Consider the following 25,246-nt stretch of genomic DNA (forward strand, 5'->3'; position numbering starts at 1 on the left):
TTATATAAGATAATTTGGGTATGCAGTGCTTTTGTGCATGTATGAAGTGCACGCCACTGCCAATGACCTACAAAGGACAAGCGCATTGGCGAGTCTTTGAAGTATGATGTGGCAACATACGTCACTTATAATAAATCTAAGAATTACGAGAACGAGGACGTCGTTGGATATTACTGTTTTAATTAATTGTATTCATTATAATTTACACAAACGATCGTGTGATATTTAAAGTAGCTTATCAAAAAAAGTAAGTTTTAAGGTCAGAGTTTTAAAATGATATTCTCTAAAATCCTGCACAGAACCACGACAACCTGTTTACCCATTATTCCCGCATGCATCAACCTTGCGCTTTTCCTAAATATTTTTCCAAACATCATATCATACGCCCTATCTTTGTGTCCAAATCTATAATATTGTTTTAGTGAAAATTTAGCAAAACATAGTACAAAAGTTTTAGAAATACCTACTAGACTACCCAGCAATTAAAACGTTACCCTAAATTCGCATAGCACGGGATTTTTTTAAATGTTAAACCCCTTTTTTCCGTATACACTTCCAATTGATGATAGTATAAATAGTCTGCAAACATATAAAAAAATCCCGGCACATGTGACCACTAATTCTATATCTATCACGAAAACTCTTTCGTGCGAAAGAGATAACCTGATATCCCTTATCCTTGTCTGCACCAATCACAAGTCTACATTTTAAGAAGTATAGAATGGACACGATTTTCTATTAGTAATTGGGTTTTTTTTTTTTAATTTTCTTACGAAAAGAGGCATTCGATAGATTATTGGAATTTCAAAATAAATTCGAGGTTTAGCCTGCTCACAAATAATGCGATCTTGAGTAATAAAATGATATTTTTATTCCAATTGTTTTTGATAATCAAAGTTAATAATTATGATCGTCTTAAAAGTTTAATGAAAAATAACACCTTATATTACAAAGATTATTTCAAGTTATTTTACAAACGAAAATACTACATCCTACCACATACATATCAATAAAGTGATTGTCGAATAAGGGACCTAAGATTTCGTACTTTTTTTATTAAAATTCAGTCGAATATTTGTAGCAGGCTTAAAATTAGACGGTTATATTTTTACGTTTAGGCAAAAGCGGTTATTTTTTTACCGAATTCAGTCTTAGTGCTCTAAAACTTTGTTGTGCTTTGTACAAAGAGGAATGTCCTTTTTATAATAATTAAATATAAATGTTAATTTTCCCTGATATGCAAACATTTTAATTCGTCAAAGCCGAAACATAAATACGAAAAATAAACCTTTATTCTCTTAGATTGATAAGGCTTCAACTTTAACTATAAATAAGGCAAATAAATCGGTAGCAGCACAAGTTTATTGTATATGAGGTTCATAATCTCAATTTTTTTTTCATTGGATATAAGTTTACTGAATCTCCGTTAAAGTAATTTACGTCCATTATACGTATAATATGATACATTTAAATCAAATGACAACAAACCAATGATTCTGTTATTAATACAAATAATTCAGAGTTATTTTTTAAATATTTAGACCACCACTTGAATGCAATCGCATCAGCTGAAATCTCAATGCTTTTATTTAAAGGGGAAAATTGTTTTAAAGGAACCTATCATAACCAGGAGATTCATTTTAAACTTTCTTTCTAAGCGTTATCAATCTAAGATTTTTGATAGAAAAAAATACAGACATTTCTCATTTGTCAGCAAAAAAATTACTAACTTACTAAATGACGTGCTTCTTCTTAATATAATATTTAAAAAAAATGATTTTATATTATAACAAAACGATGTTTTTTTTCCATAATAAAATATTTAATTATTGAAAGGAATTTAGTTTCAACAGTTTTTACTAAGAACATTAATAAAAGAACTCGGAATATCATTTATATAATATTATAACAGCATGTATTTTATTTTTCAAATAATAGTTTGAACCACCCGTATATTTTTATTATTTTCTATATATTCTCACTATGTATGCATGATTAATAACTATTTTATTTATTATCTTTAAACGGAAAGTGTGTGTGTATATTATTTTTTGTAATATTTTAAAATAAAAATATATGTAACAAAAAAATTAAAAAAAATTATATATATTAATATGTAAATAAATAATTAATAAATACTTAAAACCTATGGAACGAAAATTAAAAAAAATAAAACAAAAACAATAGACAATAACAGATTGCTTTATTTAACAAAAAATATATAATATATAGAAAGATAAAAAAACAACATTTTTCACATGACTTCTCAAGAGTAGCGTCTATCGACCCATGATGGAAAATTTGTTTTCTTTTTTGTTTAATAGAATGTAAAATTAAAAATAACCCATCGAACCTTATGATATTTAATATAAAATACATACGATTAATAGCTATTTACAAAATACGAGTTAAGATTTATACGTTTTAACATTAATATAATCCAGTCTATAATAAAGGCTATCCGACGAAACGTAGCAGGCAATTTATATTTAGTAAAAATAAAAATGTAAAAAATTAAAAATGTAAAAAAAAAATACGTACATCCGCGTAAAGCTATAAATGAAAAAAATATACATTACGTATACCTTCGCGAGAAAAAAATGTACTTCGATTCATAAGAACAAAAAACAAAAATATTATGCAATATTATTATGTCGCACATTCTCAAAAAAAATCCAAAAATGGCACTCAATCGTAGAAGTGCAAAAAATGAGATCAAATTTTAATTACAGAGAAAAGTAAATTGCCTGCTATTACAAGTAAACAGTTCAAAATGTACTTTGAAATTTTATTTTAATACAATCAAATCTCATTATTACGTTTTGTTTTTATAATGGATTTAATAACTAAAAAGTTAATATAATTAAATTAATCAGAATATATTTCATTTTCTATACTAATGAATACCGTTTTTATATTAGAATTAGGTAAAGTATTTAAAATAAAATAAAAAGTTGAACATAGCAAACGACGTAAAAATTTTCTTTGTAAAATGAATTCATAAGTTATTTATTTAATTGGTAATAACAAGATTTGATTATTAATTCTAAAAAATGTTCTTTCGCGAATTTGTTCAACAATTATAATAATTATTACGTTACAATGCAACTTATTATTATTTAAATTACTTTATTTACGTTTTCATGTTCGACTACTTTGTTTCATTAAAAAAGCTAACAAAATATTACAAAAAAAATGGGCAGTATCAAGTATTCCTATATTACAACATAATCGACATTCTACATCGAAAAAAAACATCAATATTAATAATCATTTGAAATAAATAACAAGTTACAATTCTCTTTAAAAAAAACTGTTAAAATAATTATAAAAAGACCTATTTTAATTAAATTTTTCGCTTAAAAAACAAACTGTTGTGTGGTCACGACTCACGCTACACCGTTATAACTTTTTTTATTTATTTCTTAATAAAAACTCTATTTCTATTATTATATTTATATATAATAATCATTATTATTTCTTCATCAATGTTAGATACACTTTATGATAATTAATATTATAAACATCATAAAAATATTACACCATAATTAATAATTAAGAAAGTGTTGGATTACAATGTAATATTTTGTATGAGATACTCGGTTTTACGCATTACTTCACATTTAAATGTAAAGTATTTAATATATCGCCAACCGTTCTGACAATAAATGTAAACTGATCAATATATCGCCAATCGTTCTGACAATAAATGTAAAGTTGATCAATATATCGCCAACCGTTCTGGCAATATATGTAAAACTGAAGACGCCTATCCGTACTTAGACTCGAATTAAATAAACATTTAAATATTAATATTGTACGTACGTACGAATACATAAATATCATTATAACAGTCTCAAAGTACATACATACAATTATAAATAGGTTAACAAACTGATAGACGTCTTCAGTGGTACAGACACGGGGGGAATAATATATGAAATGTAGCTGTCTTTAGAAGTAACTCGGCCTCACTCGCCAACGTCCCGTTTTCATAGGCAAAAATGAGATCTAGTCGCAACGCAAAGAAATATATCCACCTAGGGAAATAATTCTCTATTTATCCGTGTAATGTGTAGTCAACGCTGTCTAGCGAGAACAGTTCTTTGTACAGAGCTGGGAACACGTGGTGGGGGTGTGCTGCCTTGAATCGGCACAGCGCCTCCAAATGGAGCGTTGACAGTTCTCTAGAAGGAACAAATTATATAAGTTGTATAACTTTCAAAATTCATAAACTACAAAAAATAAATATGTTGATAGTCTATACTGAGAAAGAAAAGCCAAATTACGGGAAATGAGATAGTAAATTGCAAATTAATTTCGTCTTTTTTAAAAACTTTGCTGAAATGCTTTTAAAAACGTGTAGGTAATTTTTTTTTCCATAACCATAGTGAAACGAGACATTTGATTTTGAAGTAAACACAGCTATTATGATTTTCACTGCATAAAACATAAGCGCCCGTGAATTCAGTAACATAAAAAATTTAATGGCTGCCGGCCATTTACCTGTAGGTGGGTATCTTATTGATGAGCGTGTCCAGCACTGTGACGTCGCCCTTGAGTGGCGCGTGGTTGGTCTGGATCTCGTGGCGCATGGCCGCCATCGACATGTTGAACAGGCACTGGATCTCGGGGTTGCCGCGGACGCCGTTACGTTCTACGAATAAATGTAACTATATGCATTTTTATATGTAACACTATCGCCAACCGTTCTGACAATTTAAATTAATTAAGTACCGCTACCTGTTCTATTAAAATAAATTTATTTTATGTAATATTATTTTAATTGAACTTAATTTTTATTCAGATTTGTGCATTTGCCTCGTTTATCTAATGACAATCTATAGGCCAAATTCGACTGTGAATAACGAGTTCTGAATTTCAGTTGTGGAGTCGGGACAGGTGTTTTTGGGTTTTATATTTAGCTGAGAAGAAATTCTCCGCCCCAGCCCGGGCTTAGAAATAAGGCGTTGTTCACCTAAATACCACTTGTAAAGTCAGTTAAGCCGTAAGTAGTAGTAGGATTATATTCATAACTTATAACAGGCCACTGATAAACAAAGGCCTCTCCAAATGGGACGGTTTTCTCAAAATCACCACGCTAAACAGGGCTAGATGATCACAGAAGATGATAAAAGTAGCATAAAGAACACTGCTGCATACCAGAGAGTTCTTCATGTTTGAATCTATTGTCTAATGTTCTAAAAGGCATCTGAAGTCTACAGATCCGCACTTGACTTACTAATGAGTAAGTAATAATACAGAAGAAGGCCCTAGAGCCAGCGTGAAGCATAACTCACCGGGCCACAGCAACACGAGACTCTGATACAGAGCGAGCTCGGTCTCCGTGAGCTTGAGTCGCGCGATCGTCTTTGCAGCGTCAAAGATCGCCGTCACCAGTGTTATATCACGAGGGTCACTGGAATTAAGACACATATACATTAAACATTGTCTAAAACCCACGTAGATAACAGGTAAAGGAAGAAACGATTTGGTAGTTGCCATACAAGTAATGGTGGTGCTGATAACCAACATGTCGGTGAATTTCTGGCAAGTTGTAGTCGAATGATGATGATGTTGCTTAGCGTGGAACTAACGTTAAAGAAATTTTGATTGTTAATTTTTCCTACTCACTCCAACACTATCAAATAAAAAATTGGACGGAATACTTTCCTCAAACTTCTATTTTTTATATACTTGACTGCTGGTGCTGTAATGCAACCTAAAAAGTCCTAATGCCTACTCTTATATAATCGATTGATCTGCAAAGTTAAATGTAAGCAAAGTATTTAACGTAAAAATGTCATAAAATCTGTTAAAAAAAGGAAACATGTTCTCACTTTTAATGTAGGTACATTATATACATATAAATGTTACTCACCGCGCGTGAACGCACTCCCTTATCGGTAGGACGACATCTCCGTATAGAACTTGATCGCGATTGACGTCGATAAGTCTCGACAGACGCACTATGGCTAGCTCGAATGAACCTGTAAAAAAAAATATCTAATAAATACACATAGTCAAACATTGGGAGAAACTACTTACTATATAATATTATAAAGAGGTTAAGTTTATGAAGTTGGATAATCTCTGGATTTACAGTACCGATTTTGAAAATTCCTTTCGTCTTTTTGAGTATCAATGAAAGATGTTGCAAACACCGGAAAAATATTCTTGATAAGCGCTTGCGATGCGTGCGATGCTAAAACGCTTAAAGTAACGCCAAAACAATATATAACGTAACTGTTCATTTTTAAAAGTTCTTAGAAATCGTCTGCTTTTTAAGGTTTTCTATAATCCGCGACTTCTAGCCGAATGTAAACCGAACACCGTAAATGTGTTGGAAGATAGAAAGAGTGTACTTTAAAACTTAATCATTTCCTAAATCGTATATCAGTGTCGCTTTATGGTTAACGTAACCAAATGGAGTTTTATCTGAATTGGGATATTATTAAAGCTGATAATGAAAGCTAACCTGTTTTAAGCAGCAGGATCTGGTCGTCCTGGCTGAGCTTCATGAAGCCGGGGATCAGTTTGGCGAACTCGATGATGTTCTGGATCATTGCGGTCAGCTTGTCCGCACAGTCCAGCCACATCTCCTCGTAAGTCATTGAGTTGTAGAACAGAAGCCTGAAGATTAAAACAGAAAAGAAGTTACTATACAAATATTTATTACTTTAACGAGACGGACGGGACATTGCATGCCGTTGCAACGATCTGATACGTCTATGATACGATAGCGCTTAGGGTTGCCAAAGCATGCGACAGCATGCCGCTGAACACCTTGACAAGCAACCTAGCCTACAGCGCTGGGTAAGGCATGCCGACAGTACACGCATAGTTGGCAGCAGATACCATGGCAATATAAGCCCTGCTATCTATGGTATGCGCTGCCCCTCAGCATGCCAGGTTACCTCGGTAGCTAATGACATGCCACGGGTACAGCATGCTATAGGCCGCTGGAATCACTGATGATGCGGTATACTCACTTGGGCAAATCCTGTGGTTTCCGGAACATCTCATGTATGAATTCCAGCTTCGGGTTTGTATTCGCGTGTGCTTCAGCCAGACTCTTTACCAGCACCTTGCTTATGTCCCCTTCCGCTGAAAAAGTTATATCATTAAAGGTCAAGTTTTAACAGTTACTGTAATAACAAATAGCAAAACCAAAGCTCTACCAAAAATATATCAACAATTATATTAACGTAAGTGCAGACATATTGCATTTGGTCAGCAATGGAATTTAATAATATTGCAGTTGACATGACGACATCTAAACTGTCTATCGTTTCCAGTTAGCATGAAGTGATGTGCTCAGTCAGCTTAGTCTACGCAGACACCTGAGTGTAAGATATTTTTAATCGTTCTTAGCTACTACGTATATATATATATTAAATTGCACAAAAACTATCTAGTGAAAAAATATAAATTTTTACCATAAAAATCAATAGACAATCTAGTCCTCATTAAAAGCCAATTACACATATAACTAGAGTAAGAATAAAAAAAACAAAATAAAATAAACAATACTGATATATAACACTAATTACATACTACAATATAAACAATCTGTTTAGACGTATCAGTGCTTACAACGGAATATTGAATGCCCGAATGTCCCAGATACGGAAATGTATCCTATGTTTATAGACCTTTAATGAAACCACTCTTGTTATACTTCATATATGACGTAAAATTAGCTCACCCTGATATGTCTAGATAAACCGTTGCTGCTAACTACAGATTATTTGAATATAGCCAAAATAAAATATCTAAACTATATGTAAAATCAACTGACATTACTAAACCAAATCAAATATGAATTAAATCGTATACAAAATATTGCTTATTATGCCATGTCAGTGTCAGGAGAATGGTACATGTTTTCTCATGTTAATTTCTGAATAACTTTAAACCAAACATCTCTTAGATATGTCTCTATTTCAATTTATTGAATACAAAAGAACTCTTATTAATTATGTCGAAACAAACAAGCGAGTTGAAACACATTTTATCTACAAACAAAATGAGTCAATATTTATGGCCTTGCATATTTGATGCGGATACGACATCTTAGATGCTGCTATGACATGGACCCATTCTAAAAATACATTAGGTATATGAATATAAAGATGTTTCTATCATCTTACATAAAAATATAAATATGCCTTATTTAGACTAACTTTATTACGAGAGAATTCTGAACGTGTTTCAGCATGCTTTCAAAGTTTATTGCTGGGTATGTGCTGAAACTTATTTTCTAACAAAAAAAAAAACCTAGCAATATACTGGTGCTAGCTGTATTAAAAATAAAAATATAAAGTAAAACATCACTGCATGCGAGATTTTAACTCAGACATTTTATCCGAAAACTGATAATTCAGAAGTTTTAACTGGTTTTTTATCGATGATTTGATATGTTACTATATTTATATTTAACTATCCGCGAAATTTGAGTTCCAGCATCAAAGTTCTTCGCGCGGTCTACGCAGACCTTTATTGACTGACAAAAACAGCAAACTTTTTGTAAAACTTAGAATTGTCATAAAAAAATAAAATAAACATACGAAAAGTAAAAACTGAAAACGCTACTATATGTCACCACTATAAGTAATGCAGAAATTTGGTGTTTGTGTATGAAAAAAGCTGTGAAAATGCACGCTTTCTGTCCAGAATGTTAGATTTAATAAAATGGAAAAATGGATCCACTCTCGGTTCTACTGTTAGCTACATGTGTGGTAGCTTGTTGGCGTGAGTAAATTAAAGTGATATCTACATCATTCTCGATTCATTTTCAGCATACTATATATTTGCTATATGCTCGAAGTATATTAAAACAATGTTCAACATATGTATAGCTTGATTTCGTTTCTAGCATGTCTCGTGCCATGCTGCCTTGCTATGCCCATCATACCTTTCCCTATAATAGTAGTGGAAACGAGGAAACCGCCGTGTAAAGTCAACACGGAGATAAGAAGTGCACTATCCGATGCTAGCGCGAAGGTAAGTTTATATACAAGCTGTTTTTATTACGAACATACACACATCGCCATCTAGCCTCAAAGTAATGATGAATATTTTTATGAATAATATACATAAACTAGCCAATCCGCACAACTCCGTCTGCACCAAATCGGTTGGTAACTTGGCCTTTGATTTTGACCGTGGAATTAAATTGTTGGCCCTTTGCAGCGATTTTGTTAACTATTTCTGTTGCTCCGAATGGCGAGGCATTAATTAAACAAATTAAACTAACAAATTTTTTCCCCTTGCCCTTTTGTTATGTGGAATCAGCACGGCATATCTACAAACTTGAAGAATGAGTAGTTAGGCTCACAACCACATTATTTATTATTATAAATACTACGGTGCATTAAGAAAAACCATATACTGTGTGTGAACAATGCGAAGCTGCACAGTACTGTTTGTTACTATCAAGAAATCGAACGGAAATCACTAGTTATTGGATAGATTACTACTCGTAACTCGTAACATATATGTTTTCAGATGGACACCAAACTTTATTATATGAGCGTTACAAAAAACGGCATGGTCTTGAAAAGGAACAAATACTACAACCCGTCCTCTGGCGATATGCAGTGATGTTTTTTATGATGATTGCAAAAATTATACTTAAAGATAACAAATAAAATACATTTAACAACTTTTAAGTATTACTTATTTGAATAGAAAAGTAAAATTAATTGCAGACTGCCTCATAACCCCCAAGTTCATTAGCAATTAATCAATGCAAGCTTTCGTCTGATTCAAGTAAAAGCTAAACTAGAGATAAAGTCTCATACCCAAGCCTAAAGTGGCGTGCAAATTTACGACCAATCACATAACACATCCATTTTGTCAAGATTCATAAGGTTCGTCGTAGAAAAAAGAACCCTAACCGCCTTTGTAGAGGCGGGCTATACGCATAAGCTTGTACATGCCTTAAGGCGTTTTAACTGCATCCGCAGTAACCACATTGGTGGAAATGCTCGTACGTATAGTTGGAATCACCAATTAAGAAAAAAAATTAATACTGAGTAAAGTGAGTTCAAATATTTTTTTATGTAGTTTGTACTTCTATAATATAAAAGAAGGCTTTAGTCTCGTTCTTCCTGATGACAGCATGTTCGATATATCAAATTTGCCCGCTCTACTTTCTGCGCGCGAATTCAAACAAAACATTTATATTAAAATCTTGTGATTGGGTTGTTGGTTGCATTGCGGATTCGACGATTTGGCCTTCGCTTTAAGGCGCGGTCTTCATAGGACTCCATCCGCTATTTCAGAATGCTAAATATGTTGCTACAACTCCTACGGCTTTTGAGGCAGTCTGCTTTCAACATAATATTGTAATAAAAATGAAAAGTTCTACTGCAAAATATTCTACTCCTAAGAAAATAAATAGGGATATAACTAAAACAAATTTAAACCGAAAATTTAGCAATGCTCTCTACTATCAAACCTCAGGGCCACTAGATTGTCACCTTTTGTCGCCAAAATCCGTGGCCCTAAGATATGCCATATAAAAAATAACACACTAACATAATATGATAACATAGTAATTCATTTTTAGGGCGCAATTAGACGTTACATCTTAAAAAATAATTGCTTTCAGTTTAGAGCAATAAAAATATTATTTTTTACAAAAAATATTTCTAGGCTGGTTGCTTTAAACGAATTCACGGAAAAGCGAGCGAAACTAATAAAAGAACCGTGTAAATCCACCCTTATGAACATTTGATACATATTTATTATAGCATTACTAAAAACACCGAGATGTTATTACCTTTAGAGTATGATGCCGTGCTTAACTCAAAAACATATCATCCCGTTCCTTTTTCAAAAAACGGTTTACTAATAATGTATGTTTGGGTACGAATATAAGTCAACCCGCCCCACAGACAAATGTGGCAACATCGCTAAATAAATTGTGCTTCGAATGGAAAATATATATTAAATAAATTCTGCGGTGGTTAGTCAACATTATGCAATAACTCCCAGGAATAATAAAGAGAATAAATGTAAATATATCTAAAAATTAACGCGTTAACGAAGTTTCTGATTTTTGAGGTATGAATAAGGTCCCGCGTAGAAGAAAATATAAATCATACAAATTAAAATATCTTATAGAATCCTCTTGTATTTTTTAGACATTTTTAATAAGGCCACTTGTCCTGTATACGATACCAAGCCAAAACAAGTGTACCAAACTTAAAAGACATCAAGCACAATAATGATTTATTTTTGAACCTTTAAAACTGCTTCTTAAAAAATGCTTGCGTTTTGTATTTAAATTGCTGAACGTTAATAAAAGTTGTGTTCCTAATTTAAAGTGGGTCGGGTTTCTGACGCTTGTTATACATTACCATCTATAGATAATAACATCTCAATACCAAAAACGTTCAACTTACACGGCAAATCGTCACTTGAACTCGTCCCCTGATGTCTTCTATTCGAAACCGCGTTCGGATTGACCATTCCCATTCCCGACATGTTCATATTTAACGGATCCATCAACCGCCCGTGCCCACTACTGGACGTCAAATCATCTGGACTCAACTCCTCACTGGTTAGGGAAACTGAACTTTGCCCGCTCACAAGTACCGTGTTCTGTATATCCATTGGACTATGCATGTTGGTTGGACTATGGAGGAAGGTTGTCGAATCGACGTACGAAGCAACCAGGTTGTCGACTCCCATTGATGTTTCCGGTTTTATTTCCTGCTTTATGCTTATGACCCCGTTGGATATTGACGCCGGAGATTGGATTCTCTCCTCGTATCTGTCGAACTCTTGTATCCTGGGTCTGTTGATGTCGTTTATTGTTGACTGACGCATCGTTGTTGTTGATGTTGTGGCGGTTGAGGTTGATGTTGTTGCTCTGATGGTCTTTTGTTCGTCTATTGACAATGATATTAGCGGTAACGGTTAGGTTTTGCTTATAGCTATATTATTCGATTGTAGATTATGAATAGCCCGTTTCGACATAAAGAATAAATATGACAATACTATAATTTATTTTAAGAGTAGTCCGTTTTGACATAAATGCAAGAATAGTCCGTTTTGAAATATAATTAAGTAACTGAGGTAGTTAATATATAAAACATTGATCAACGAGTGTTGGTTTGAAATAAATTACAGGTTAGTTAGCTTTAAGTTGTAGCTCTAATGGTCATTTGTTGATTTATTGGCAACAATATTAGCGGTAGCGTTTTATCCACCTGCGACGCAATAAGATTATTAAAAATAGTCCACTAAGGAATAAAGTGCTAATTATTTAGGTGTATGATCCAAAAACTCTCGATTTACATACTAAAATTAGTACAAATGCTTATCATTCAAATTACAATAGTATAACTATTTATTGGACTATTGACCAGGGGGAATAGTCCAGAACTATATTATAGTCCTTCGTTTATATAAGATACACAGGACCCCTTCACTGAACGGTAAGCTATAGTTCTATTTCCATTTACTTAGTGTACCAGGTTTAGAACTATTTATTGACTATTTTTATGCTATTCCTGCATTCATTGACCGGTAAACATTTGTTTTATTAAATTTTCACATTCCTATGTTTTGAGACGTACTTATGTAGGTCCATAAATATAATTTGTTCATATCAACATATCTATTCATATCTTTTGGACTATTCACTTATCATAAGCTAATTGACAAAATGCACTTACCACGTCCAATAAAGTCTGTGTCCAAGAACGGGGGCTTCGGCTCATAGGGTGTAGTGGAGTCTGCGTAGTCCGTGACGTCATACTGAGGAGGCTGTGGCTGGATGTTCATGTTTGAGTTGAGGGGGGGATTACTGTAGCCGTACGGTAGGGGGGAGCTGTAGCCGGGGTAGCTGGAAAAATAGCAGAAAATAACAATAAGTTTCTTAAGTGAATGTTTCAGGCGGTGATTTGATAAGAAATTTTTTGGATGCGTGAAAAGCACATTTCGTTAAATGAGAGGAAAAAAGATATAACGCTAATAGAAGGAAAGAGAGAGCGATATGTATAACTAATAAAAATCTCCTAATAATATGAAAGGTAAGTAGTATAACTAATAAAAATCGCACTTGCGTGCAATCATCAAACTTTAGATGAATACCTGATAATTAATATTCTTTAATATCACATATAAAACTGATAACGAAATAGATAAAGGATGAAGTTACAATGGCTTAAATAAGTGTTACTGAGTCATGAATCAGACCATGATCATAAAGTCATCAAAAAAAAATTCACTGTTAATATGGAATGGACCTAATTACTGTTGAATTGATAGATATTTCGCACTTGTTGTTGCCCGTGACTTCGTCTGTTCTCGCATGTTATTCTCTGACACCTAAAATACCATATAAAATATAATACTTTGTCAAACAGAAATAATCTCACCCACGAGAACCAAACATTTTCCGGGGTAAAAACTAAATTTCATCAGTTAAGTATCCAAACCAGTAAGGTTAACAAAAACCTGGTAGCTTTGAAGTCGAAAGAGATGGTCTAATATCGGCTTTATAATACAAATTGGGTATAATAGACTTTTACGTAGTTTTAGTTTAAATAGTAACAGAGTTGTGGTCGAATTGCGGTGAAAAACAATGTACAGCTTAACCTACTTTAGAGCATCCTTGTGGAGTCATCATTTCGCGGAAGAGCAAGCAATCAATACAAATTAGCGCAGCGCTCCGAAGCGTTAAATGACGCCAGCTACCAGCATATATTACAACTAAATATCTCATGTATTGAAGACTAGATGGCGTTAATAATTACAGAGTGTCATCGCTCTCAGTTGTTTCGTAAGAAAAAGCTTTTTTTTTTTATTAGTTTAAAACCTATAAGTAAAAAAAAGTATTTAAGTAATTTAATGTTTATCAACCGCCGCATGTCATGGAAAATATATTATGAAAAATAATTATGAATTTATTATATCTAATTGGAATAAACAATAATTAATTCGATTTAATCCAAGTTTTTTGAGGTCAACATAACAGAACGCCATCTATTAGCAGACACAAGACTAAGTAATACCGCTACTCGACACTAGATGGAGTTATGGGCTAAACAGTATACCGTTAGGACGTCATTGAAGTTTGTCGCGACAGACCCGTTAGGTAATGACTGACATGAATGTTTGTTATGTATTACGGAAAGGTCGGTAACGGTACGGTATGGCATGGATTATACGACGGAGAGAACGTATTTTGTAACGGATTCGTGATGCGTGTGTAAAAATGCATGGGAGTTCATGTGGCCTAGGTAATTGTGTGAATAAGTTCCTCTTGGTACGGTTTTATCTTACTGTTATTTTTCTTTAACGGCCTATAAAAGTTATATGGAAGTATGTTTATTTCAATATACACAAAAAAATAATTCATTATTGAGCTCTTCGTGGAAGATAACTCGAGGCTGCCAAAACACACCAGGCAACTAGACATCAAAAGGGGTAAACATGTATGTCCTTTCAATATGTAAGTTGAGGCAACATTAAGAGTAAAAAGCCTATAAGATTTTTCCCCTTTACCGTCTTTGAGATCTTTAAGACTGTTTAATTAGACAACAAGTAGGTTTCGGCGCTGATTACGGTGCCACTTTTTTTCTAAGTTTCATACTAGTTGGCAAGGCCTTATGAACCCTTCACGACAGTTAATAGACCTTTTAAAGCATCTACTACGGATGCTTTAAAAGCCTGTTTTATCAATAACGAAGTTTTTAATTATGTGTTTTTGCTATTTGTGTGTGTGAGTCCAGTGCTGAGTTGTCTATGCTCGACACCGTTGTGCTTGGAATTTGTGACTTACAAGGTTTTCCTCGTTGTAGTGACTATGGCATTCGTTTGGTCTGCTTCTAGTTTTTGAGACTTTTGTTTTTGGAATTTTGATGAGTTATAAGGGTAATGGTTACAGTATAAAGTAATAATTCTAGAGTATTGATCGCTGGAGCTTTGTGTACCCCGTTTTGTGAGGTATATACTAGCTGGCTGTCAACTCAAATTCTATGTTTTTGTTGTTGTAAGTTACCTGCGTTCGAGTCTGGCGTTGCAGGAAGTTGGATATATGCATTATAGGATTTTACCTGTTGTAGTGTCCATGGAATTGGTCGCTGGAGCTGGGCGTTTGCTGTTGTGTGTCGTACACTGAGTCCGGGGCTGAGTCGGCTTGTGCTCGAGTCTGTTGTGCTTGGAAATATCTGACTTCATCCTCCACTTTCTCGCGCTGTTTCTTTGACATGCGACCGAATTTCACCGCTGAAATTTAAAAAAGAAAGTCGTTAAGCGTCAAGTTAATTAAATTGCAAGATTTTATTTAACATGAAAATTTATTACCATTGTCATTATCAGCCTAATTAATTTCTGACGCTGGGCCCAATGTTTGCATAATTTTATCCGTAATGCAAGTGCAAAATTTCAAGTTATGCGCACGTTGAAAGTAGGTGAAAATGAAATTGAAAGAGCCTATTACGCTTATACGTATATACAGGTCAAACTAATAAAAGCGTGTTATAAATTAGTAATTGGACGCGACGCTGCGTGACTTTCGGTAGGTATGACGTTGAAGAAATGCTCTATCAATTCAATCTATGACAAATCTTTAAGTTGCTGAGTGCTGCTAAACGAGATTGATAGAACTTCAACTATTAATACTCTATACGTAGTTCTTTACAGTGAAAAAAATGTTTACTATTCTTGACCGTATTTCTGACTTAATGTCTGTCCGCTTCATACGATTACGCGACACAAAATTAACTCTTAAAAAACTGAATTACAATTTAGGGATTAAATAAAAAATACTGTAATTTTTATTTCATTACTCATTTCTACTGATATTTCCAGCAAATACAGATAAAAATACTTTGTTTTCAAAATGTTTTTAGTAAAATTTAATTTACGATGACTCCCAGAGTGCAAAGCAAAAAATGTCAATAAGAAATTTCAAAATGCAACATTACTGAAATCTGGTCATATCACAATCTTAAGTAAATATGTGATCCTAGTAAACTAGAACTACCAAACTAAATTAAGACACATTTATAGGTATGTGATATATTGAAGTAATGATCGAAATCAAATTTTTTTCGTAAACACTCCTGAACGCAAATATAACTATTTAATAATATTCTCCTTCTTTCCGACCTTATCCCACTTTATGTTGGAACATGTCTTCTCGAAACTAAAAGACATAGTTTTTGTTTGGGTTTTCCATAACTATTTAAAATTAATTCTTTTCTAATAACAATTAAAAGAAAATTATTCAACTCAAACTCAATGCTACAAAAGAGGGCTGATCGTTGTATAAGTGGACTGATATCCAAAGATAGACTAATTGCCAAATTGGTAGTTATAATTTCGTACCTACCTACTATGAACTTAATAACCTGTTTAAGAAGTATCTTAATAACTACCTTTGTTGGTATTGAAATGTTTTAAATTTTGAGATGGTCATATCAAAAAAATCACCGGTAGTGAAGTCTTATTTACTTGTTTTAGATTATGATAATGAACCTTCGTTAGTTTCATAGTATTTACCACCGATGACCGACGCGATGTCTCATCTCTTAGTTTTGCATCAAAAGTATCGTAAAGTGGCAATACATGTAAAAAATACAGAAAGCTTTGCCTTTACTTTAAAAACATGCATAATATATTTATTTTGTGTATATATTATGCATTTTTTTATTGCCTATAGTAGTACACATAGGATACTTTATATCCCGGAAAACTTAAATCCCCACTAGTTAATAGCTAGTGACTTGCAATTATATTTCACTAATAAATGGTCTAATCAAAACTAGTTTGGATAAAAAAAATAAGTATTTGCAAAATCGAACATTCCCGCTACTCGCCGCTATAGCGCCACAGTCAAATTTTACGTAACACAAAAAAAAGCACTTATCACAAGTTCCCACGCAAAATACCTCTTCGCTATCAATAAATACAATTAATTACTTTAAATTATTAAATTGTATGCTTTATTACTCAATAATACTACTGCATGGGTACGTAAGTGTGCGAATGTGTAGGCTGGTGGGTTGATGTATAACAAGAAGTAAACTTGTATACTGCTAATGTGTGCGTGTGTTATTTGTGTGTGCGTGCGGGACGAGCGGCCATTGGCATACTGCCTAGTAGAACAACGACCTCTGACGACGTGTAATGACGTTTACTATATCCTACGTAGATCCCGTTCTATAACCCGAACGGGTGTAAACGCGTTTACAGCCTAACAATTATTTACTTATCGCCCTACCGTTCAATTCGGTGGTATTATCGACGCGGTTTTCGGTGGTAAGCACATAATATTTCTTTTGTTAAAACGTTCGATGACCCCGACCAGTTACTTGCCCCGTGGTAGGCTTATAAATTGTACGCACGAACAGGTCTTTGGTCCTGGTTATTTATGTTCGCGAAGATCCAGTATAATTAGAGCCCGCTCCTCTAAGATTTTGCGTTGGATTAGAGGTATTTTTGTTTGGATAGCATTTTTGGGACGGTGTCCTTCGGTTTAATGTCCTATTTTTATAGGTTTTTCGGACAAAGGCGTTTTGTTGGCACTATTTTTGTCTAGACTCTTACAAAGGCTTTCTTGTTACGCATAAACAGCGATTTCGGTTATTTATGATTTATGGGATTTACTTCAATGCTTTTAGTAATAGGAATAACGTTAAAAGGTTAGTGAACAGTCCTACAAAAAATATTGGAACAGGCTAGTCTTTTATTACTTAGAACTAATCGTTGAGAAGGTTGTACCTGTACCTTTGTGCCTGCTTTCCACTACCTATTATACAGGATACGCGGATAAAGTCACTAAGTAGCGTTTTTTCTTTACAAATACTATTATTACAGCCTGAGCTCTTTGTATTACTGAAATAAAATACACCCAATAATGCTTCTGGGTAAGAAGAAAAGCTTACTAATGTTCATAAAATTATTAAAATAGGCTCAGTAGTTTCAGAGTAGGTAGGTATATCGATTACGAACAAATAAACCAATCTTTTCTCTTTGTGATGTTATTATTATTAGTTTTAGCCTACTGCTTAGCTCACGTTAAGTGCTAATTTTACTTGGTCCTTTATGTGATGAAAATACTTTCTTAGCGATTGCCTACTCTATGATAGGTTAACACCATAACTAAGTGCCATACCTTTATAAGGTTACTCCACTACCATCTTAGACTGATTCAAAACTTACCTAGGTGTGATTTCAGTCAAGGGCTAACTTGCAGTGAAACAAAAAAAAATGCTTAATTGCTTATTTGTGTATTTGTAGGTATTTCCAGTATTTGTATTCGTGTTATAACTAGTACTTTAGTATAACAGGTACTAGGTTAGCATAAGTACCTACTAGGTGAGCATAATCCGTAATCGGCAACGTCAGTACGCATTGCGAGTCGTCGCCCGAGCGGATAGTGACGCGACGCATTGCGCAATACGATATAATGTACTAGTGATGTGACCACACGTTGCATCGATATCAATAAAGCAAGAAAATTGTCTGAGGAAAATCAACCGACATATACCGGTATAGAATCACAGTAGCATATTCTGTCTAGGATAGTTGCGCTACATTTTACACATTTTGACATGAGTCCATAACGAAGACATCCTAGTTAATACATCACGCGTCTACAGGTTCTATCGGTGCCATGTCTGGTATGCACACTTTGGACACATAAGAAAAGAATATTTTTGCATTCGGGAAGTGTTAGTAAGATTATGGGAAAACTGGAAAACCGTAAACAGAAATTTACTTGTCGTTTAGATATTAAGCACTAATTATTTTTTTTTATATATCCCAATTCCTAATTATACACACTAAAAATATTGACGTAGTAGCTCTACGTCAGTATTATATCCTAAAGTATTTATGCTCTAAACCATCTAAACCAATTTTGATGAAGCTTGCATAATTCTCTAAGTTTAAATGTAAACCAATGTTATAATAACGTTGGAAAACACGGAGAAATATTTTGAAGATCAACAGTTAAGAGATTTTTAAAGGTCTCCGTTTTTCCATTACGAGATTCAAAAAAATAAAAATAAATATACTGTAAGTTATATTGAATGTACGTGAGTTATGAAGAACATCTCGTAAGCATATACTTAACTAAACATAACGTCGGGTTGTTATGGATTATAGTAAATTGAAACCGATGTTTACAGTATAAAAAGATCCACCACTAGTTCATCAATATTTACCACAACGTAGGTTATATAATAGTTATATAATCATCATAATTACTTTTAGTCTATTAATAAAAACCTGATAATCACTTGATATAGTGTTCAGACCCCGCTCATAACGAGCCCAGTGACGCATTGCGTAATAGCGCTAGTGACGGGACTGTGAGAGTTCAATACAATTATATCGATAGTTCCTCTCAGGGTTCCTTATACGATGGTTGCCAATGGGTCATTATTACGAAGAATCCGCTCTACGTCGTTCTATCCTATCCCGTTCTATCATGTCCCGCCTATCAACGGACTTTATCTCATGAATAATGAAGATAGTTTACATTTCAGCTTCATTTTCAACGTGTAATTATATTAAGGCAACAGATAGTAAAAAACCAAGATGGCGTAAAACAAAATGGCTGCCATACATATTTTAAAAAATACCGACTACGGTCGTTAAATGTAGAATATATTTTTAATGCAATTATCACAAATAAGAACTTGTATTGTTAAATTCCATTCAAAACAGCGGCGCTCCTTTAAATGACAAAAGGTTTTGTCATTTAAAGGAGTACTTATATAATTTTGATAATTGATTTTGATAACTATGATTGTCCAAAGAACTTGAAAGTGTGTACAATTAGTTATCGTAAGCAATATATCATATTATGCAATAATACGATACCTTTGATCTGATTCTGAAACTAGATCTATCCAAATCCTCTACAACCTACTCTTGACTTGCGTAGTGTTTGGTTCAAGCAATGTTGCCTAGAGTTCGTAACTGAATTTTTACCTTACATTACTTGCTACCTTAGAGAGCGCGTATATAGGACACAAACACGCGTGGTGGACCAACAGAGTGGTGGACCTAAAAACCTTTATTTACCTTGCTCAGAGATATTAATTAGGCCCGATGATGATGAAGCAGCGAAGGATGTTACTAATAATAGTTCTTAAAACATCTCAGTAAACCCTAGAACCGCAGAGAATACTTATATAAAAATATATATTCTTGTATTATTAATACGCTTACAATAATATTTTGAAACAAAAGTATTTCTTTAATAACTATGAAAGCAGTCCCATTGCGTTAATTAATTACATTTGAAATTTGCTCATATGTAGAGTGGTGCTTATAGACAACGGGGAATAAAAACATAAAATCATATTGGTTTTATACAAAGATGAGCATGTTTTGTTCTTTATATCGTAATTAATTTTATAAAGAAGTCGACTATAGTAATGTTTAATACATACCCAAGATAGGTTAAGTTTCGACATATTTTACAGTAATATGAAATAGTTTCAAAATTAAGATTTATTACAATAACGAAACACAGAAAATACAGAAAGAATAATCGAAAAGATTGCTGTAGCCTTCTTCGTTGATTACTAGGGCTAACCCACGTCACAAGACAATTATGTTTGGCCATTTTCTTGTTTTATCTCATAAAATATAGAAATAATTATGTCGTGGCACGCATAACATGCCTCAGCCATACAGCAGACTTAGCACAAGCAAGAGACAAAAATTATACCTCCCGATTATATTCCCTGACAAGGGATATAACTAACGTGTCCACCGGCTAAAACGCACGAGAACATGGAATAGAAGAAGTTTACATCCGTTTATTATTACACATATATTATTCAATCAATATTTTTTGGGTTTTATTGTTTATTTATCGTACATCCCGAGTTTTAATGGTTGATTTAATATTATATGATTTATTTATTTCTATTTCATCGACACATCCTAATATTATTTTATCGATGCCCCCCCGTCCCTATCTATTGTGTAACGATGCAGGCGTGAAGCGGAACGTGTGTGTATGTATGTTTTTATGTTCAACGTAACACTGCAAATAGATCACAATTGCGAAACAGAAGTGAATTCATAAAATACCGGTCTCCGTTAAAGATGGTATTGTTATTTTGCTTGTTTAATTAAAATGTTTCAATAACTTGTTTTCGTTCTCATTATTTTTTTTTCTGTTTATGGACTCTATTACACTTTAAGAGGTCCTGGTTTCGATTTCCGGATCGGGTTAAAGAAGTATTATGTTTTTCTTTAAAATACATTCTTAGTACCGGACAGGAGTTTGGAAATTGGCCTTGTCCACCACGTGCCTCGGAGAGCAAGTTAAGGTATTGGTCCCGTTTAATTTCAGTTACTAAATTATTAAAGCCAGCCAAACAGTTTAGAGCCGTTTGGACCAAATCCCTTCTTCCTATGATACAGGAAACCTGTACCCAGAAATGGGAAATATTATAATCGGTGTTGCTGATAATGATGACATGATTTATAGACATGTTATGAATGCATTTACTTCGTCATTTCTTTAGTTTAGACTTGAGTCGTTAGATGGTGCTGCCAGTTTATCTTATAAATTTGTGGTACATAAATATTAACTTTTTATTTTTGTTTTAAAATGTCACGAGTAGGACCCCGTTGGTTTTTTTCTACTACAAGTTAGCTCTGTCTGTAGTCTCATCTAAACATAACCCTAATCGGTTTCTATAGGATGATGTAAGGATTCTATGACAACTAACAGTATCTGCTATGGCATTTAGAAACTACGTTATATTAAATTCATTTTATAATGGGAAAAGATAAACATAAATACTCTCCATTTTTTAAGTTATACTTCTTTTGAAACATGATGAGACAAAATTTTTACGATGCGCGCGTACACCGTCACAAAAAACCGACACCCAGAAGTTAGCTATAGTCAAGATTCCAGTTTTTCCTAAAAAAGGCTTAACAGTGCACACTTTCAATTGTCAAAATATGCGGGCTCATTCCGATGATTTAATTGTTTCTTACTTGCTTTATAATGTAAACAATATTTTTCATTATTTATTATTTTTTATCTTCAAATTTAATGAAAAAATCAAATAAAAAAAAAAAAACAGTGTAAAAATTAACGTACCACCTCTTTTAGACAGTTATGTAAAAAATAATGAGCTCCTTCCATTGAATCCGATTAAACCTGATATTAGCACTCCTTTGCATACGATATGTAAACACGCCGCCATTTCCACATCGCAACAGCGGTATCGGATCGCGGGAACAACATTGTTATCAGCGCCGATAACCGGTCGTTGACACCGCGGCTCGCTTCCTAGTGCCACGTGGGTGAGATATTAATGTGAATTTTGTCTGTGTTCGTATTATGAATACACTTTTATTGTACACCACAGAGAAAATTTACATAGTGTAGTTTGTATTAGTGTAGTAAGAAGCTATTCTTATAATAATTTCTTTAATGTTACCAAACTGCTTCGTTAGTCTGGTGGCCAACAAGCTCAACTGGCTCAAAAAATAACAAGGATCTGGGTTAGACTCTCAAATTGTCCCAAATTTTAGCAGCGTGAAGTCGTATGTCTATCTCTTACACCTATGAGAGAAAAGGCCTTTGTACCTATTTATAATTTCCCTTTATTTTTTATACACATTGAATTCGTTAATGACGATGATGAGCGTGATATGACTGCATTCTAAAACAGAACGTTGCGAACTAAAACGCAGCCTGAAATACTACCTGGCCGCTACGTAAACTTTTCCATTTTCCCTTTTAATTTGCAAATTTAAAGTTGCTTAAGTAATATTAAACATAACCGATACAATCAGTAACTCCCATAGACCTCCATTAGTCCTTAAACCTTACTTTATATTCTATCCCAATATAATTGTTTTTAAATTGCCTAGAAAACCGCACTTAAAATTGTGCTAAAGATAAGTTTAGCATTTTTTGTTGTCGAGTTAATTATATTAATAATCGTGTATAACATTAATAACCGTTAAGTCCGAAACATGGTCAAGAATACGTTATTTTTTTCACTGTTAAACACTTTGTAGATTTAATAATTGTATATGATGTTTCTCATTGATATAGTTCTACTCACCATCACGGCTCATGCCCAGCTTCAAGCACTTCTGCAGCCGACAGTATTGGCATCTGTTGCGGTTGACACGATCAACTACGCAGGCTTTGTTCCTCGGACACTGGTAGTTCACCACTGAAAAGGATTCACTGTGTTAATAATTACGCTTGAGTTTGAAATAAAATAACATTTAACCGTCCAAAATTATATTATAAATGATAGTGAATTGGCCTCCTCCGTTATAAAATTCGTACATTTGTTTCTTAGTTCCCATGGAAAGCTTTTTAGATATATGCTGTCTGTCATACCATATTTTATGACACAAAGTATCAAACTTCGATGAAGATAGTTTAATATCCTGGAAAGGAGATAAGTTTCTGGGTTAAAAAGCGTTAGTTACCTATGCACCTTTGCATAACCGATCTAATGGGCATGGGATATTTTTAACCTCTAATAAAAATGGATATTAACCGATTGGATGTATCGCGTAATCGTGACTGAATCTCGAAACAAAATCCTGGTTAAGGTAAGGCATGCAATCAGCGACAACATCACGACTGTATCGCGGTTGTACTGCTGCAAAAAGTCGCCGTGAGACCTCACTTATACACATTAACGATTTTTAAAAATAATTTTTAACAGAAAAAAACAGGAATTTTTAACAAGATTTTCACGTTCTTCTCAGTAAACCCTTTAAAAAAATGAGTCCTCGGCTTATATAATAATTAATAATATAATATTAATTGTCTTTATTGTGTCTCATTTACAATGGATTCTTATAATCTAAGGAACGGTAACAACTTTGTTAGTTAGAAACTGTGTTACAGCTATTAACGCCCACCTCCGGGTTTGCTTAAATACAAAAAGACTAAAACAAAGAAAAATTAAAATATTACAACTAAAACAATACAATTTACAATTTTATAATGTACGTGTTCGTGTATGCGTATGTGTGCGACAGTGCGTATGTGTATGTGTGTGTGTATATGTGTATTCGTTATGGCAAGTGAAGTTTGGAACCCATGTGCTTCTGTTAATGAATATAGTTATTACTGTATGTGTGTATGTGTTTTGCATTGTAAAAAAGCGTACAATCAAATGGTGGAATTATTTACAATCGCAAGTTCCACATTAAATAAAAGGCACTAGTCGAAAAAAGTATGCCAAACATAAACGAGTGTAAAAATATAACTTATTTCAATTAGAATCAACTTTTAGAAACTAGACTTGAAGCAATTACAACGAAAGAGACAAATGAGAAAAAAATGCGGTAAATGTGAATGACATAAATATACATAAAATATCTATGCCTATACGTACCTGGAGAAATATATCTTACCTGATGAGAAAATTACTAAAAAGATAAATAACGTTAACTAAAGCATGAAAAATATACTGGTAAAGAAGAATATGAAACTACAGAGATGAGAGTGAATGCAATATCAAAATAATTAGACAGTCGCATAGTTTCTGTATTTATGTATATCACTCATAAATTATTTATCACTTATCTTAGTATCCGTAAAACAAGCTACTCTTACTTTAGGTCTACATGGCGATGTATGTATTGTCGTAGTATATTTATCTATTCTTATCCTAAAATCTTTGTGTTAGTATGGGCGTGCATTAATTAATAATTAGATGATTGAAGCCGACCTGTGCTTTGGGAGCGGCGGAAGAATCCTTTGCAGCCCTCGCAGGTGATGACTCCGTAGTGAACCCCCGAAGACTTGTCTCCGCATACCTTGCATGGTATTATCTCGATTTGTGCTGCAACAAGAGAGAAATGTTGGTCATTATTTCGTTCGTCTATATATTATGTCGTTATTATATTTTGACGGCCTCCATGGCGCTTCGGTGAACGCTGTGAATTTAAGTAGGAGATCCCGGGTTCGATACTGGCAGGGGCATTTTGGGAATTTATTATTTCTGAGTTTTCCGTGGTCTGGTCTGGTGGGAGGTCATTGCCGTAGCTAGTTACCACCCTACCGACATAGACGCTAAACGGTTTAGTGTTCCGGTGCGATGTCGCGTAGAAACCGATTAGGTCATCATTACTTAGTTTGCAGTCAAGGGAAAATATATATATATATATATATATATACTAGCTGACCCGGCGAACTTTGTTCCGCCTTAATGTCAATAAATAAGCAGATTTTTTTTTTATTGGAAAAAATACAAAA

The 25,246-nt window shown here is 33.6% G+C and overlaps 1 protein-coding gene across 14 annotated transcripts in view; it reads right to left on the reverse strand.

Annotated features, from left to right (window-relative positions):
* Positions 1-3,546: 3,546 nt before the first annotated feature.
* LOC120624995 (probable nuclear hormone receptor HR3) overlaps positions 3,547-25,246 on the reverse strand; it is a 125,751-nt gene continuing 104,051 nt past the window's right edge. For 10 of the 14 annotated variants that reach the window (XM_039891900.1, XM_039891899.1, XM_039891898.1 and 7 more), the window contains 11 exons: positions 24,720-24,833; positions 23,085-23,198; positions 15,078-15,249; positions 12,693-12,862; positions 11,415-11,903; positions 6,993-7,107; positions 6,479-6,633; positions 5,882-5,990; positions 5,301-5,419; positions 4,507-4,657; positions 3,547-4,187 (listed from right to left, as the gene is read on the reverse strand). In XM_039891900.1, coding sequence (XP_039747834.1) covers positions 4,061-4,187; positions 4,507-4,657; positions 5,301-5,419; positions 5,882-5,990; positions 6,479-6,633; positions 6,993-7,107; positions 11,415-11,903; positions 12,693-12,862; positions 15,078-15,249; positions 23,085-23,198; positions 24,720-24,833 — 1,835 coding nt within the window. In that variant the 3' untranslated portion in view covers positions 3,547-4,060. The remainder of the gene's footprint in view (positions 4,188-4,506; positions 4,658-5,300; positions 5,420-5,881; positions 5,991-6,478; positions 6,634-6,992; positions 7,108-11,414; positions 11,904-12,692; positions 12,863-15,077; positions 15,250-23,084; positions 23,199-24,719; positions 24,834-25,246) is intronic. The other 4 variants (XM_039891904.1, XM_039891903.1, XM_039891902.1 and 1 more) reach the window with 1 other exon arrangement.

The sequence above is a fragment of the Pararge aegeria genome, chromosome 7 (assembly GCF_905163445.1).
Source record: "Pararge aegeria chromosome 7, ilParAegt1.1, whole genome shotgun sequence".
NCBI lineage: Eukaryota > Metazoa > Arthropoda > Insecta > Lepidoptera > Nymphalidae > Pararge > Pararge aegeria.